Source organism: Trichosurus vulpecula, chromosome 6 (assembly GCF_011100635.1).
Source record: "Trichosurus vulpecula isolate mTriVul1 chromosome 6, mTriVul1.pri, whole genome shotgun sequence".
Taxonomy (NCBI): Eukaryota; Metazoa; Chordata; class Mammalia; order Diprotodontia; family Phalangeridae; genus Trichosurus; species Trichosurus vulpecula.
Window position 1 is genome coordinate 186,888,246 of NC_050578.1, and position 13,587 is coordinate 186,901,832.

At 39.1% G+C, this 13,587-nt stretch overlaps 1 protein-coding gene across 1 annotated transcript in view; it reads right to left on the bottom strand.

The window, feature by feature from the left end:
* Nucleotides 1-929: 929 nt before the first annotated feature.
* LOC118853549 (cytosolic beta-glucosidase-like) overlaps nucleotides 930-13,587 on the bottom strand; it is a 122,580-nt gene continuing 109,922 nt past the window's right edge. Inside the window, exon 5 of the mRNA XM_036763681.1 lies at nucleotides 930-1,426. Within this exon, the coding sequence (XP_036619576.1) occupies nucleotides 1,224-1,426 (203 nt within the window). The 3' untranslated portion in view covers nucleotides 930-1,223. The remainder of the gene's footprint in view (nucleotides 1,427-13,587) is intronic.

Here is a 13,587-nt window from a genome sequence, read left to right on the forward strand (position 1 = left end):
TGAAGAAGAAATAAGCCAATGCCCACTTTCCACAGGTAGGGTTCAGTTGTTTTGTGAACAGTCACATTTTAAATATGTATCTATATCTATAAACCACCATTTCTGTAATTTTCCCACTTTGAAATTGATGAACAAGTTTTGTTTAGGCTGCAAATTTGTTTTATTCCAAAAATTGATGAGTCTTTTTCCATTCATTCCATTCCATTTCCATTTCCATTCTTTCAAAAAGAAAAGAAGCACTTTGCTTTCTTAGGATGAGATAATAGTTCCCAACTCATTCAAGGATGCTGACCCCTTTTACACATCTCATATCCAGATCCATACGTGAGGATACTCATTGACTGAGAAAACAGATGATAACAAAAGAGTACTATGAATCCAGTAAAGCTTTAAGTCAAGCTATAACAGTCACGATAGCATCTCCTCACATTCAAAAAATAGCAAGATGGGTCTGTATATAATTGATTTACTCTCCAGAGGCTGTTGGAATTGCATGTAGATTCACAAACTCTTTTTGTTTATACTCCATGGCCACAGGTTGGAAATTGTTGGTGTAGTGAAGACAGCCCAGCACTCAGGAGACTAGAATTCAAGTTCACTGCTCTGTGACCTTGAGAAAATTGCTTCATCTCTCTGGTTCTCATTTTCTTCAGTAAAGGAGGATATGGGGTTAAATGTTAAGATCCCTCCTACATGTAAAATTCTGCAATAACTTGTATAATGGGGGAAAAAAGAAGGAGTGGGGTTAAATGAGTAAAATGAGGGGGCAGAATTAAATGTTCTCTAAGGCCTCTTACACATGAAAAATTCTATAATACCTTGAATAATGAACAAAATGAGGAGGTGGGATTAAATTATCTCTAAGGTCCCTTCCACATGTAAAATTCCGTAATATCTCAAACAATTAAAGAAAAAGCAAACACCTCATATCCTGTTAAAGAGAAAGTTAGCGTAAGAATTAACAAGTAATTAAAAATATCATTCAAAGTCATTATTCAATATTTTTTGGACTAGACCTATGATTGATTACATTAGTATATGGAACTTCCAGTAAAGAAACTCCTTTCATTCTTATAGATGTCCATAATCTTGAATGTGCTTTAACATATAGAATCAGTAATGTGATTTGATTACAAATTCTGCTTCATGGGGACTGTCAAGAGTATTCTTATATAGGCATGAAGGAGTATTCTCCAAGCTTGAGTTTTCCCAGTGCACTGTTTCTACAGGGGTCCTTTGATTCCATTATTCTGGATGACCTTGGCATACTCCTTCGCTGATTTGTAAGGAACCCGGGGTAGAGCTGGATTTTCAAAATCAACATGGTAGAGGCCAAATCTGCTACTATATCCGCTGTTCCACTCAAAGTTATCCAGAAGAGACCAGACTAAATATAACTGAAGATTGACTTTATCAAGATGGATAGCTGTAATTACAAACAAACAAACAAAAAATTAATACTTATATAAGATTTAGACAGAAATAAAATACTTGCCATTTATGTGGTAGCTAAATGTTTGTGAAGGACATACATTTATCAACATCATTTTTTTATTCTGACAATAGTCTAGTATGATAAGTGCTAGAGATACTATTATCCCCATTACAGATGCTGAAACCGAAACTCAGAGAGATGGGGTGCCTATGGTCATCCATTTTGTGTCAGAGGCAAGATTTAAACTTAAATCTTCCTGACTCCAAGTCAAAAAGATTCTTTCCATTTAGCCTTAGTGCTTCTTGAAGGCAGGCTTCATGAGAACAGGACATATAGAACGTATATCAAAATCCCCATGTATCAATCTAGCAATCACTAAGCATTTGACTATGTGTCAATGTAACAGCAAGCACCCTAGCATACCCAGGATGGCAGCTAGCACAGGTTCTTTGATCTGCTTTTCTAGGATAGACTGCTCAAAAAGGGGTTAACAATCCTACTTTTCATTACATTCACTAGTTCAAGGTAAAGGTCAGCACCCTGAACATTGGAGAAAATACAAGCAGAGGATATATAAGCAAAGAAAATACAAACAGAAATTAAGACCAACAGTCAGGGTTCCAGCTGCCTGAATCAAAGCAATATTGCTATACACTTTACACACACCATTGAGTAGGGGGAGCACAGACATCTGAGTATGAAGGGCTCTTAACAAAACTGCTACTCAGTGTCCCACCCAGGAAATCACAAGATCCTTCTCATAAACAAACCCCCAAAGCAAAATCTTACCTCAGAGTATATACACACTTTTGGCTAATAGACTCAAAACCAGAAGGCATTACAACCCTCCTGATTCAGTGCCTAATTAGCTTAGTGCCAACAGTTGTTAAAGTCTTCCTATAAGCAAGCCTCACCCTAAGCAAGCTCCTCCCCCATGGGCTCTATGTGACTCAGGATGTATTACAGCTGTGAGCTGGGCCAGAGTTCAAAGAAGGTCACATAGACCTATTAATGGATGGGGAAGATCTTCCTGTTCCATTAACATTACAGTCAGGTACACGTTAAGGTGCTGGGGACAAAAAGACAAAAAATAAGTACTACCTACCCTACATTCTACCATGGCAAACAACTTGTGTACATATACAATATTTACAGAATGCATGCAAAGTAAATATGAGGAAGAAGGGGCAGCTACAATTTCTATGAAGAGGCACAGAGACAACGTCAGGTATGAAGAGCAGCAAGCTAGCCAGCTTGGCTTGAATGCAGAGTGTTTAAAGAGAAATTATGTGTTATAAACCTGAAAAGGAAGTCTGAAGGCTACAGAGGAGCTTGTATTCTCCCTACCCCTTTGCCATATCCCTTCCCTGGGCTACTTGACTATTTAGTGTCTGAATGAGATAAAAGTCAATAATTTCATTTGTTCTGATGAGATGAAGATCCACCAGGCCTTGCCATCTGCCCTGCCTTTATGCCTGTCATTCCCCTAACACTATCATCTTAACTACTTAAGTAACCTAAGGACCTCTGGGCTTTGCCATCTGTCCCACCACTGCATCCTTAAGAGTAATGGACTTTTCATCTACCCAGAAGCTGACCTTTCTTTTATATGTTGTCTCTCCCAATTATCCATGTGAGTTCTATAAAAGAAGGATCTATCTAGCTTTTTTATTTATGTTCCCAATGCTTGGCACATTTGTTCAGTCATTTTTCATTCATTTCTGACTTTTCATGACCCCATTTGGGTTTTTCTTGGCAAAGATTCTGGAGTGGTTTGCCATTTCCTTCTCCTGCTGATTTTTATAGATGAGGAACTGAGGAAAACAGGGTTAAGGTATTTGCCCAGAGTCACACAGCTAATAAGTGTCTGAGGCCAGATTTGAACTCGATAAGATGAGTCTTCCTGACTCCAGGCCCAGCACTCTATCCACTGCACCACCTACCTGCCCTAGCTTGGTACATAGTAAGTGCTTAATAAATCCCTTTGCATTTATTCATTCCTATAGAGAAAAAGGAACAATGAGAGGTCAGGGGATCATATGATCAGTCCTGGGTCTTAGAAACATCCCTTTGGCAGTTATGTAGAGGGTTGATTAGAGAGGAGAGACACTTGAGGCAGGGAGGCCAATTAGAAAAATATTGAACAGGCAAGACATGACAAGAGACTGAACCAGGCTGGTGGATGAAGGAATGATGCAAAGAAAAATACAGATGCACAAGGTTTTTTGAAAGTCAAATCCACAAGACAGGGTGACTGGTTGGATATAGGGGGAGGAAGGGGTTGAGGGAATGACAGAGGTGGAGGTGGAGAATAAACCTATAAGTGAGATATTAAACTCTTTGAGAAAGGAAAGAGAATGACCCAGAGTCCATTAGAAGAGAAGAAGTCCAAGGATCTGGACTGGGTGATAAAGACAGATTGAGTGAACCTCAGAACAAGAGAGGTTGCCAGTGATGGTAGCAAAGGGAAATTCTGGAAACGGCAATTAAGAGCAAGTCTTACATCTCTTCTTCCTCCTGGCCTGGGGGATGGGATGGGGGTAGGGTGATGGGGGTGGGGGGAGGAGGGAATTTGGCTTAGAGGAGCACCTAGTGCAGGGGAGGGTCACCAGGGATACGGGATCACCCAGAAGGAGGCACACTTTTGAGATTTAGACTGAGGTTGAGTTTGTTAACTGGGAGCAAGGGTTCCAGAGGGTCCAATGGAACAAGGGAACAGAAGAGGATATAGAACTCAGAGCAAGAAGGCTGAGAAGGATTGGGATGAGAGTATGGAGAGAGGTAGGGGGAAGAAAGTACCTTTGCCTCAGAAGACAATTCTGAATCACAGGGATAATGGGAGCAACACAGAACCGAGGTATTGGATCTTTTTTTTTTTAAGTACTACACTACAGATTAGGATGTATGCACTGTAGTATCAGTCCTGCCACTAATTAAATGTGCTACTTTAAGGGAGTCACATGCCCTCTTTCTGGACCTCATTTAGCATGTTTGTAAAACAAAATAAGAAGGTTGTGCTGGATGCTCTCTCTAAGATCTAGTCCAGAGCTAACGTTCTACAATTAATTCTAGCTGTGTTCCTTAAAAGCCTGTATACAAATCAATTTTTCACATCCAATCCCATTTCAAAAATACTAGAAGTTTCTTGTCTAAAGGAATCCTATATAAAGGGAGGCTCTCAGATAAATAAAGAATCGCCCCATAACCATTCCAGTGTAAACCCTGACTTTTTACCTATCAGCTTTCCTAAAGAGGCACACCTGAAGTTCACCACTCCTCACAGCCTCCAGATCTTTGGAAATGATTTTCTTTGAGCATCATGCAGATTTCACAGATGAACAGTTCATAACAGGTTAATTGACTCACATTCTCTTTACTTTTGTGCCTGTTGGAGGCACACAAAGTCATTGATGGAGAAAATGCCTCATGCGTGACCTCGAGGCAGATATGAAGCAAAACAGTGTGGTTTGGGCCCCTTTTGAATAAAGTATTGTTTGAAGATGGAAAACATGATATCCATGCATACTAGCCAAGTGTCAAGAGAAAGGAACATGCATTGGATATTCCTTCTTCTCCAATGTATACACATTTTCCATGTCTTTTTTTCCACTCCATCACCACCCCTGCGCTGAGACTGTCTGAAACTAAAAGAGCCTATTGGGAAGGGAGCTGGATCTGAAACTTAATTTAAACGCCCTGCATCTCTTAAAGAATCAAAAATGACAGCATCTAAGTGTACAAAACCCTGAACACAACAACTGCCTTTGATGCTCCTGGTTTTTCAAACTGCTCACACAGAAGAATGGAAACCATGCCCCCTCCCTGCCTCTGCCATCAGGTCTGGAACTATATTGCTCAAGAGCGAGTGTTGCCAGTGACAGAGCCAGACAGTCTCTGGAAACACGCAGTACCATTGATCATGTACAAAAGCAGTGATTCATGTGCTAAACCCTGGGATAAAACGAGGCTGCTCCTGCCTCGAGGATGGGACAAAAAGGGAATCTTGACAAGTCTCATTGTTAACTGTCAGGGTTCCACAGCAGGCACTGAAACTCTGTTCAGAGACACTGGGGCCCAGCTCTTCTTTTCTGTCATGGGGCTGCTCCAGTAGAGCTCATCACCTGGTTAGGTGGAGCCTAGAAACGAGCCTGCTGGAGCAGGCTACACTGGACCGCAGTGCAGGGGAAGATCACAAACCTACTTAGGAACCTCCATGCCTCCCTGCATTCAATCTCGTTGGAAAGGGAAAGAAGCATCATCATGTGACCTGTCAGTGTGATTTATGAGGTCCCAAAATCTTGAAGAATAGGGGAAAAAACCACTTTTGTGCTTTCAATCTCCTCCTCTAGCCAGGGTTGAATGCAAAGATAACAGAGACTGACAGGGATGATTGTGGGAACAAAGCAAAGTGGGATAAATACGATGAGCATCATGGTCCCTGTATTGTATATCCTGCTTTTGGCTAGAAGGCAAGGAGGAAAAAGTCGGCAGGTTAGAAATGAAAGCTCATATTTCCATCGTGATTTACCATTTAACAAAGAACTTTTCTATCCTATCTTGACCCAGTGAAGAGATGAAGAAATGCATTCAACTTCTTCCTTTCCACGGTAGGGAGGGGAGGTGGGGGTGGGACTACTATCACTGCATTAGTTGGTTTTGCTTAATTATTTTTCTTTGTTAAAAGGGAAGAATCACTACAGGGTGGGGATGAAAATATATCCAGAAATGTCCATGACATAGAAACAAATGGAATTAATAAAACTATTTGTAAAAGCTCTCTCTTAACAATAGCACTAGGAAAGAGATAATACAAGTGATATTATCCCAGTTTTACAGATGAGGAAACTCTTCAGTTGTTGTTTCAGTTTTGTCTGACTCTCCATGACTCCCTTCCTGGTTTTCTTGGCAAAGATACTATAATGATTTGCCATTTTCTTCTCCAGCTCATTTTATAGATGAGGAAACTGAGGCAAATAGGGTTAAGTGACTTGCCCAGGGTCGCACAGCTAGTAAGTGTCTGAGATTAGATTTGAACTCAGGAAGATAAAGTCTTCCTAACTCCAGGCCCAGGACACTATCCACTGTGCCACCTAGTTGCCCAAGAAAACTAAAGCTTAGAGAAGTCAAATGACTTGGCCACAGTCACAACCTCCAGTATGGCGATATCAAACTTAAATAAAAATGGTGGCCACTAACCCATAACTAAGGATCCCTGCAGGCCACGTATTGTCTTAGAAAATCAAATATGTTTAGATATTTATTTTCTTATTAAAACATCAACATATTAAAATCAGAGAGGAACTATATTTTAATCTGGCTCAGGTCACACTTGGGAGTATTGTGGGCCCCATGTATCCAGCAGTGTTTGTCCCCTCTCTTCTAGTAAGTGGTAGAGCCTGGATTCATACCTAGGTCTCCTCACTCTAGCCTCATCCTAACACATCCTGCATCCACCTCTCTACCTCTAATCAAGACGACAGGAGAAAAATATCTGCCTAGCACACATAAATGCCCAGGTCCTGTGTGGGATCCTTGGTAAGGCACTTCCAAATATAATGAATCTCATGCCAAAGCTGTGATTAAAACACAAAACACATTAACAGCTCATTATCTCAAGGCCCTGAGCAGAATTCTCTCAAGTTTCCAGTTAGGTTGGGTACCAGTTCTCCTCTGCATGTCTCATGACTCTAAAATTGGAAAACAGGAGTCCCTTTGCCAGGGCCCAATAGGGATTTGTTCCTCCATCATTGCCCAATATGGATAGCCTTTGGTCTCCTGATTACACAGGACATATATAAAAAGCATGCCATGGTAGTAGGGGGATGCCAGTCAATAGACCCAAGCCCCCTTTAAAAGAGCACCAAAGAAACAACTGGGCAGAAAGGGAAGTGTTTTCCCAGAAACAAAGATAAGGAGGCCAAAGCCTTGGCACAGAATGATCTTCAAGGTTGTCCCTAAGGGAGAACAAGGCCTGGGGTCATCCTAGTACAGCATGTCCCCTGAGAGTTAAACATACTTTGTACTCTTCTCCCTAATCTCAATCCTACCACAACATCTGTGGCTAGGTTAAAACACACAAGTTTTAAAAAAAAGCAAGGGGAGGGTAGAACGTAGTAACCATTAGCAGCATCTTCATCATTTACATGTATATGTATACATGTATACATACGTATATGCACATAGATACATAATATATAAATTTGCAAGAATTTATACAGCATATTAAGGTTTGCAAAGTGCTTTACATATATCACATTTGTTCTTCACAATAATTCTTTCAGGTAGGAGGTATTATTATCCAAATTGAACAGATATGGAAACCAAGGTGGAAAATTCTTAAATCACTTGCCCAGGATCACACAACTGATAGTGTCTGAGGGCAGGATTTGAATTCAGGTCTTCATGACTCCAAGTAAAATGCCCTATCTAATGCAGCACCTAAATTTACAGAACTAGACTCATTCTTCCTCCCCCCACACCTACTTCAGTCTCTCTCTTTTATAATCCTCTCACATAGTTGCCAAACAAATCTTCCTAAGGTCTGACTTTGTCACTCCCCAAATACGTGTGTGTGTGTGTGTGTGTATGTGTGTGTGTGTGTGTGTGTGTGTGTGTGTGTGTGTGTGTGTGTAGGCATTGGGGGACCAATATGGGTAATGTCAAACTTAACATTTGAACTCAGGTCCTTCTGACTCCAAGCCTAGATGCCCTTTGCACTATACCACTGACTCTTAAAAGAATAAACTACAAACCCCTTAACCTGGACTCCACAATTTTGTTTTCTAACCTACCTTTCCAGTCTCATTTTCACTGTTTTTCCCCTTTCAACCAAATAATATTATTGTCCTCCTCCAATTCTCTTTTGCCTTCTCTAAATTCCAAGTACTTGCTTGGGCTAAATCCATGCAAGGGCATTCCTTCCATACCTATATTTTTCGTATTTCAGGGCCCAGCTCAAATGCTACCTCCTTGAAAATGATCAAGTAATCTCTCCCATTCTGAAACTTCTTAGCTCACTTTGTCTGAACTAATTCTACCTTAACTCATATGTTTTAAAAATATATATTTTAATATTTTTGATTAACAAAAATCCACTTTCTCTGTCTCTCACATTGCCACCCCAAACTGAAAGAGAAAAACATACTTTTAATAAATATGCATAGTTAAAAAAGCAAAGTCCCACACTGACTGACATACTTATTTGAGTAAATATCTTGTCTCCTATATTCCATTTATAAGCTCCTTGAGTTCAGGGATCATGCCCAATTTAATCTCTGTAGCCACAAAACCTGTGTCCTACAAAATTAAAATGAATTGCATTGAGAGCACCTAGCTCATAACAACTCGTATAAGGTAGGTTGTGGATGTATTATTACCCACATTATATAGATAAGGAACTTCACAGAGTTTAGAGAGTACAGAGGGTTTAAGTAATTTGCCCACTAAGTAACAGAGGCAGACTTGAATTTATGTTTCCTGGTGGAAGTTGGAGGCGGAGAGGGATGGGATATATCTGGAAGAGAAGAGCAGTACCACTCACTTTGCCTTGACGGTGGTCTGAGGGTATAGGAGGATGAGTCTTGTGAATTAGGAAGCTATTAAGAGTCTCTGTCAGTCAAATGACTCAAATCAATAAAATACGTATTTAAATTTAAAAAAAAACATTTTACTAACTTCCTACTAGGTTCAAGGCACTATGCTAGGTGCTGGCATCTCCTTTCATTCATTCAACAAGTATTTATTAAACACTTACTAAACACCAGACAATATTATAGACTCTAGTGATACAACTTAAAGAAATCAGCCTCTACCTTCAAGGAATTTCCATTCTCCTTAAGGTACTCTGCTATATACTTCCCTAGGTCCATAGGCATCAGACTGGGCCTTCCCATAACATGGAAATCTAGAGGGCATCTCAAAACTGTAGTCACTAAAATGACTTCATACTGGTTAAGAAACAGAATTACAGTCAAAGACACTTGGACAAAAATATAATGGCTTTAGACTACTTGATGAAGCAAGTCTTAATGCCAACACTTTTTATATAGGAAAATATAGCTTCCCCAACCAGAGACAGAGAAATACTTCATAGGGCTACTTTTTTGATATGTCATGCCCCATTATACCACTCTCAAAAAATAAATAAATACTGCTTCCCCTGGCCTGGTGAGGCCAATATTGAGATGTGCCCAAGTCTGTGCTTATATGGTTCCCACTGGGTTGCCAAATGCCTCTCTGTGTGGAAGGAGACAGGGAGAAATTTCAAATGACACAGTCCATAAGATAATGATCAAAGAAAAAGTAATGGTACTAGAAAATAGAAGAGGAGATAAAAGTCCTAAAACTGTGCTAGAAGAGGAATCCAAGTCAATAACCAGTGTAGCCTTGTTTCCCACCAAGCCTGGGGTATCTTGTACAAGACTCTCCTAATTGGTGGAGAGGATGCTGACACATGCAGCATCCCATGAGCATTTTCTTTACAAATTAGAAGAGTCTTATAAAAAATGCCCCAGATGGCTAAAAAGCTGTATTACACCAGAAATGCTCATTGCAAAGCTGAAGGTAAGAGGAGTGTAAAAAAGAAAGCTAGTTGAAAATCAGGAGCCCAGGCCAAATCTTGAGAACTAGCAGGAAGCAAGGCCTGAGATTTAAGAACCAAGTGTTTAGTACCGGATACAAAATGAAGTATTGTACTAGACAAGAATTCCAGTTTATTGGACTCTCTGTGTTGCACACACAAAGGTCAGTTTTTCAATCCAGCTGTGCTTAGTCAGTCTCTACCCTTCAGCATCCCTGGAATTCTTTTTAATTGGAGAATTACTTTGAGTACCTCCTTCATCATTTTAGCAACAGTGGCTCTGGAGGAGAAAGTGAGGCTGGTGACCTTGCACAGCCCTCCCTCACTCAAATCAAAGTCAACTCCAAGTCATGTCATCATTTCCCTGATGCCATGGTCCTCTTTGAAAATGAAGGACAAACACAACCTGTGAATAGACCAAGCTGCCTAAATGAGGACCCAGCTAATTAGGTAACTCAGCTCATCCTCTCCCTCTCCCTCTCCCCCTTCTCCTCTCCAAGGGAAGGTAAATTTTGATGGCCAGAAGCTGCCCACTTAACTTTGGGTTTACTGGCTAGATTTTTCTTTCTTTCTTTTTCTGTATTTCTTTCTTCCTTCCTTTCTTTTTCTTTCTTTCTTTCTCTCTTTCTTTCTTTCTTTCCTCTTTTCTTCCCTTCCTCCCTTTCTCTCTCTCTCTCTCTCTCTCTCTCTCTCTCTCTCTCTCTCTCTCTCTCCCTCCCTCTCTCTCTCTCTTTCCCCCCTCCCCCCCTCTGGTTTCACAAAATCTTAAACCCAGTTCACTCTGAAGCTCATAGATTGGACCACAAGAGGTCCCTGCCCAAGCTCCACTTAATGGCTGTATTTTGGGCCCTCCTGGCTTAGAGTGACTGTCTATGGTAATTGTTTCTCTTTGGAACAGCATCCCTGAGAGTCTTCCCCTCCCAGATTGATTTGGTTTTTTTTTTCTTTTTTCTAATTAAAGGGGCCATCCCTTGACTCACTTCTTAAAGGGGGCTATTCACTGAATGGGCATTACCTCGCTCTAAGTAAGTACATGAAAAGGCCTGAGTCTAAAAAGGCCAGGGTCTCCCATTGCATCATGGGCCATTTCCAGTTATCCTGATGAATATCAGGCCACTGCACCCAGATGAGTCTGGAAGAGAAGTGATGCTTGTGACCTTGCACAGCCCTCCCCCACTCAAATCAAAGTCAACTGCAAATTGTCATCATTTCCCTGATGTCATAGTCCTCTTCAAAATGAAGGACAAACACAAGCAACTGTGGACGCTAGAGGGCCTGTGACAGATAATTGCCAAGAACAAGCAGTCACTCTTTTTTCTCCATATCAGCCACCAATGTCCTCACGAATAAAATATTTCTTTTTCTAACTCTGAAGCAGCATAATAAAAATCTACTGCTGTCATCAAGATAGAAGAATCAGAAGAACTCATCTTGCCTCCATCTAGGTTTACAGTTACCCAGAGCATGGAATATAGGAAGAGAATGTAGGAGAAAGCTCACTTAAGGGTCCAGAGGAACTGATGTTTAAACTGCTGTTGACTGCAGCTTTCAGAACAAAGGTTTTTATCCTCTTTGAAGGTCATGGATGTCTTTGGGATTACTTATGGACCCCTCCTGAGAATGTTTTTAATATAAAATAAAATACATAAAATTACCAAGAAAACTAACTTTGTTGAAATGCAATTATTGAAATATATATGTATATATACATATGCATATATACACATATATATATTTCAGTTCGCAGCACCCAGATTAAGAAACCCTGCCTAAAATTTAGTACTAGAATAGTACCACAGTCCCCTTAACTATGCAGAATATGTAATGTTCTAAAGAAGAAAATGGAAAAAAAAACATGAGAAGGATAAGGACCAAGAAGTACTAGATTTTAAAATCTACTACAAAGTAATAGTCATTAAAATGATTTTGTACTGGTTAAGAAACAGAATTACAAAATATATCGAACAAACAAATTCAGTAGCCTAGTGGTCTATAAATGCAAAGACCCCAGCCACTGAAGTTAGAATGAACTTTTTGACAAAAACTACTGGGAAAACTGGAAAGTAGACTGGCAAAAAATAGATATACACCAATATCTTAAAGCTTACATCAAGAAAAGTTACAAATAGTTACATATCCTAGACATAAAGGGTGATATAATTGTTAAATTAGAGGAGCAAGGAAGAAATTACCTTTGAGATCTATGGATAGGAGAAAAGTTCATGACCAAATAGGTTAGAGAAGATCAGACAAGATAAAATGGAAAATTTTGATTACATGAATTTTTTTAAGTTTCCACACAAAATCAATGCAGCTAAAATTATAAAAGAGATAGTTAACAGAGAAAAAAATCTTTGCTGTAAATTTCTCTGGTAAAGGTTTCAGTTCCAAGATACATAAGGAACTGATTCAAAATTATAAGAATAATTCTGTTCCCCAAATGATAAATATCCAAAGGATAAACAGGAGGTTTTCAGAGAAAGAACTCCAAGAAAATAACCATATGAAAAATGCTCCAAATAAATAATAATTAGAGAAATATAAAATTAAATTAATTAAATTAAAGCATCTCTGAAGTTCTACCTCATGCCATCAGACAGATATGGCTAATTAAAAAAGAAAATGGCATATTTTAGAGGTTACAGAAAAAAAGGAGTTACATTGTTGCCCTGTTGGTGGAGCTGTGAATTGGTCCATTCCTGAAAAGCAATTTGGAACTATTCCTCAAAAGTTACTAAATTATATATGCCCTATAATCCAGGCATATCACTACTAGGCCTATATCCCAAAGAAATCAAAGTGGGGAAAGAACCCATGTGTACAAAAATATTTATAACAGTTTTTGTTTCAGCAAAGAACTGAAAAGTAAAGGAATGCACATCAAATGGTAATAGCTGAACAAATTATGCTATATAAATGTAAGGAGATATTATTGTAGCATAAGAAATAACAAAAGGGATATTTTAGAGAAACATTAGAAGACTTATATAAACTGATGCAGAGTAAATTGAGCAGAACTAAGAGAATGATAGCATTGTAAAAACAACTAACTTTAAAACACTTAACACCACTGATCAATTCAATGACAATCACAATTTCAGAGAATCAATGATGAAATATGTTCCCCACCTCCTAGCAGAGAGGTAGATTCAAAGTGCAAACTGAGACAAACACTTTTTGGACTTTTCTACCAATATAAAAATTATTTGGTACAAGGGTTTTCTTTTTCTTTTTTTCCAATTGAGCAATTATAATTAAACAAATTAATTTTAAAGCATGTAATATTATATATATATATATAATACATATGTGTTGAATATAACTGAATTTTAACTGAATCAAGTTGAATATAACTGAATCAAAAACATAGGATCATGATGTGCTTCAGAGACAGTGTCCTATAGTAGACAGTGTTCTAGACTTGGATTCGAGACTTAGATTCAAATCCTCCTTCTGACACTTACCTACCAGTTATGTGACTATATGTGTGTATGTGTTTAAAATAAATAAAGGAAATGTCTATAACTTCTGTTCCTATTATATCCTTGCAACAAATATCTCTTTGTAAGAGCTA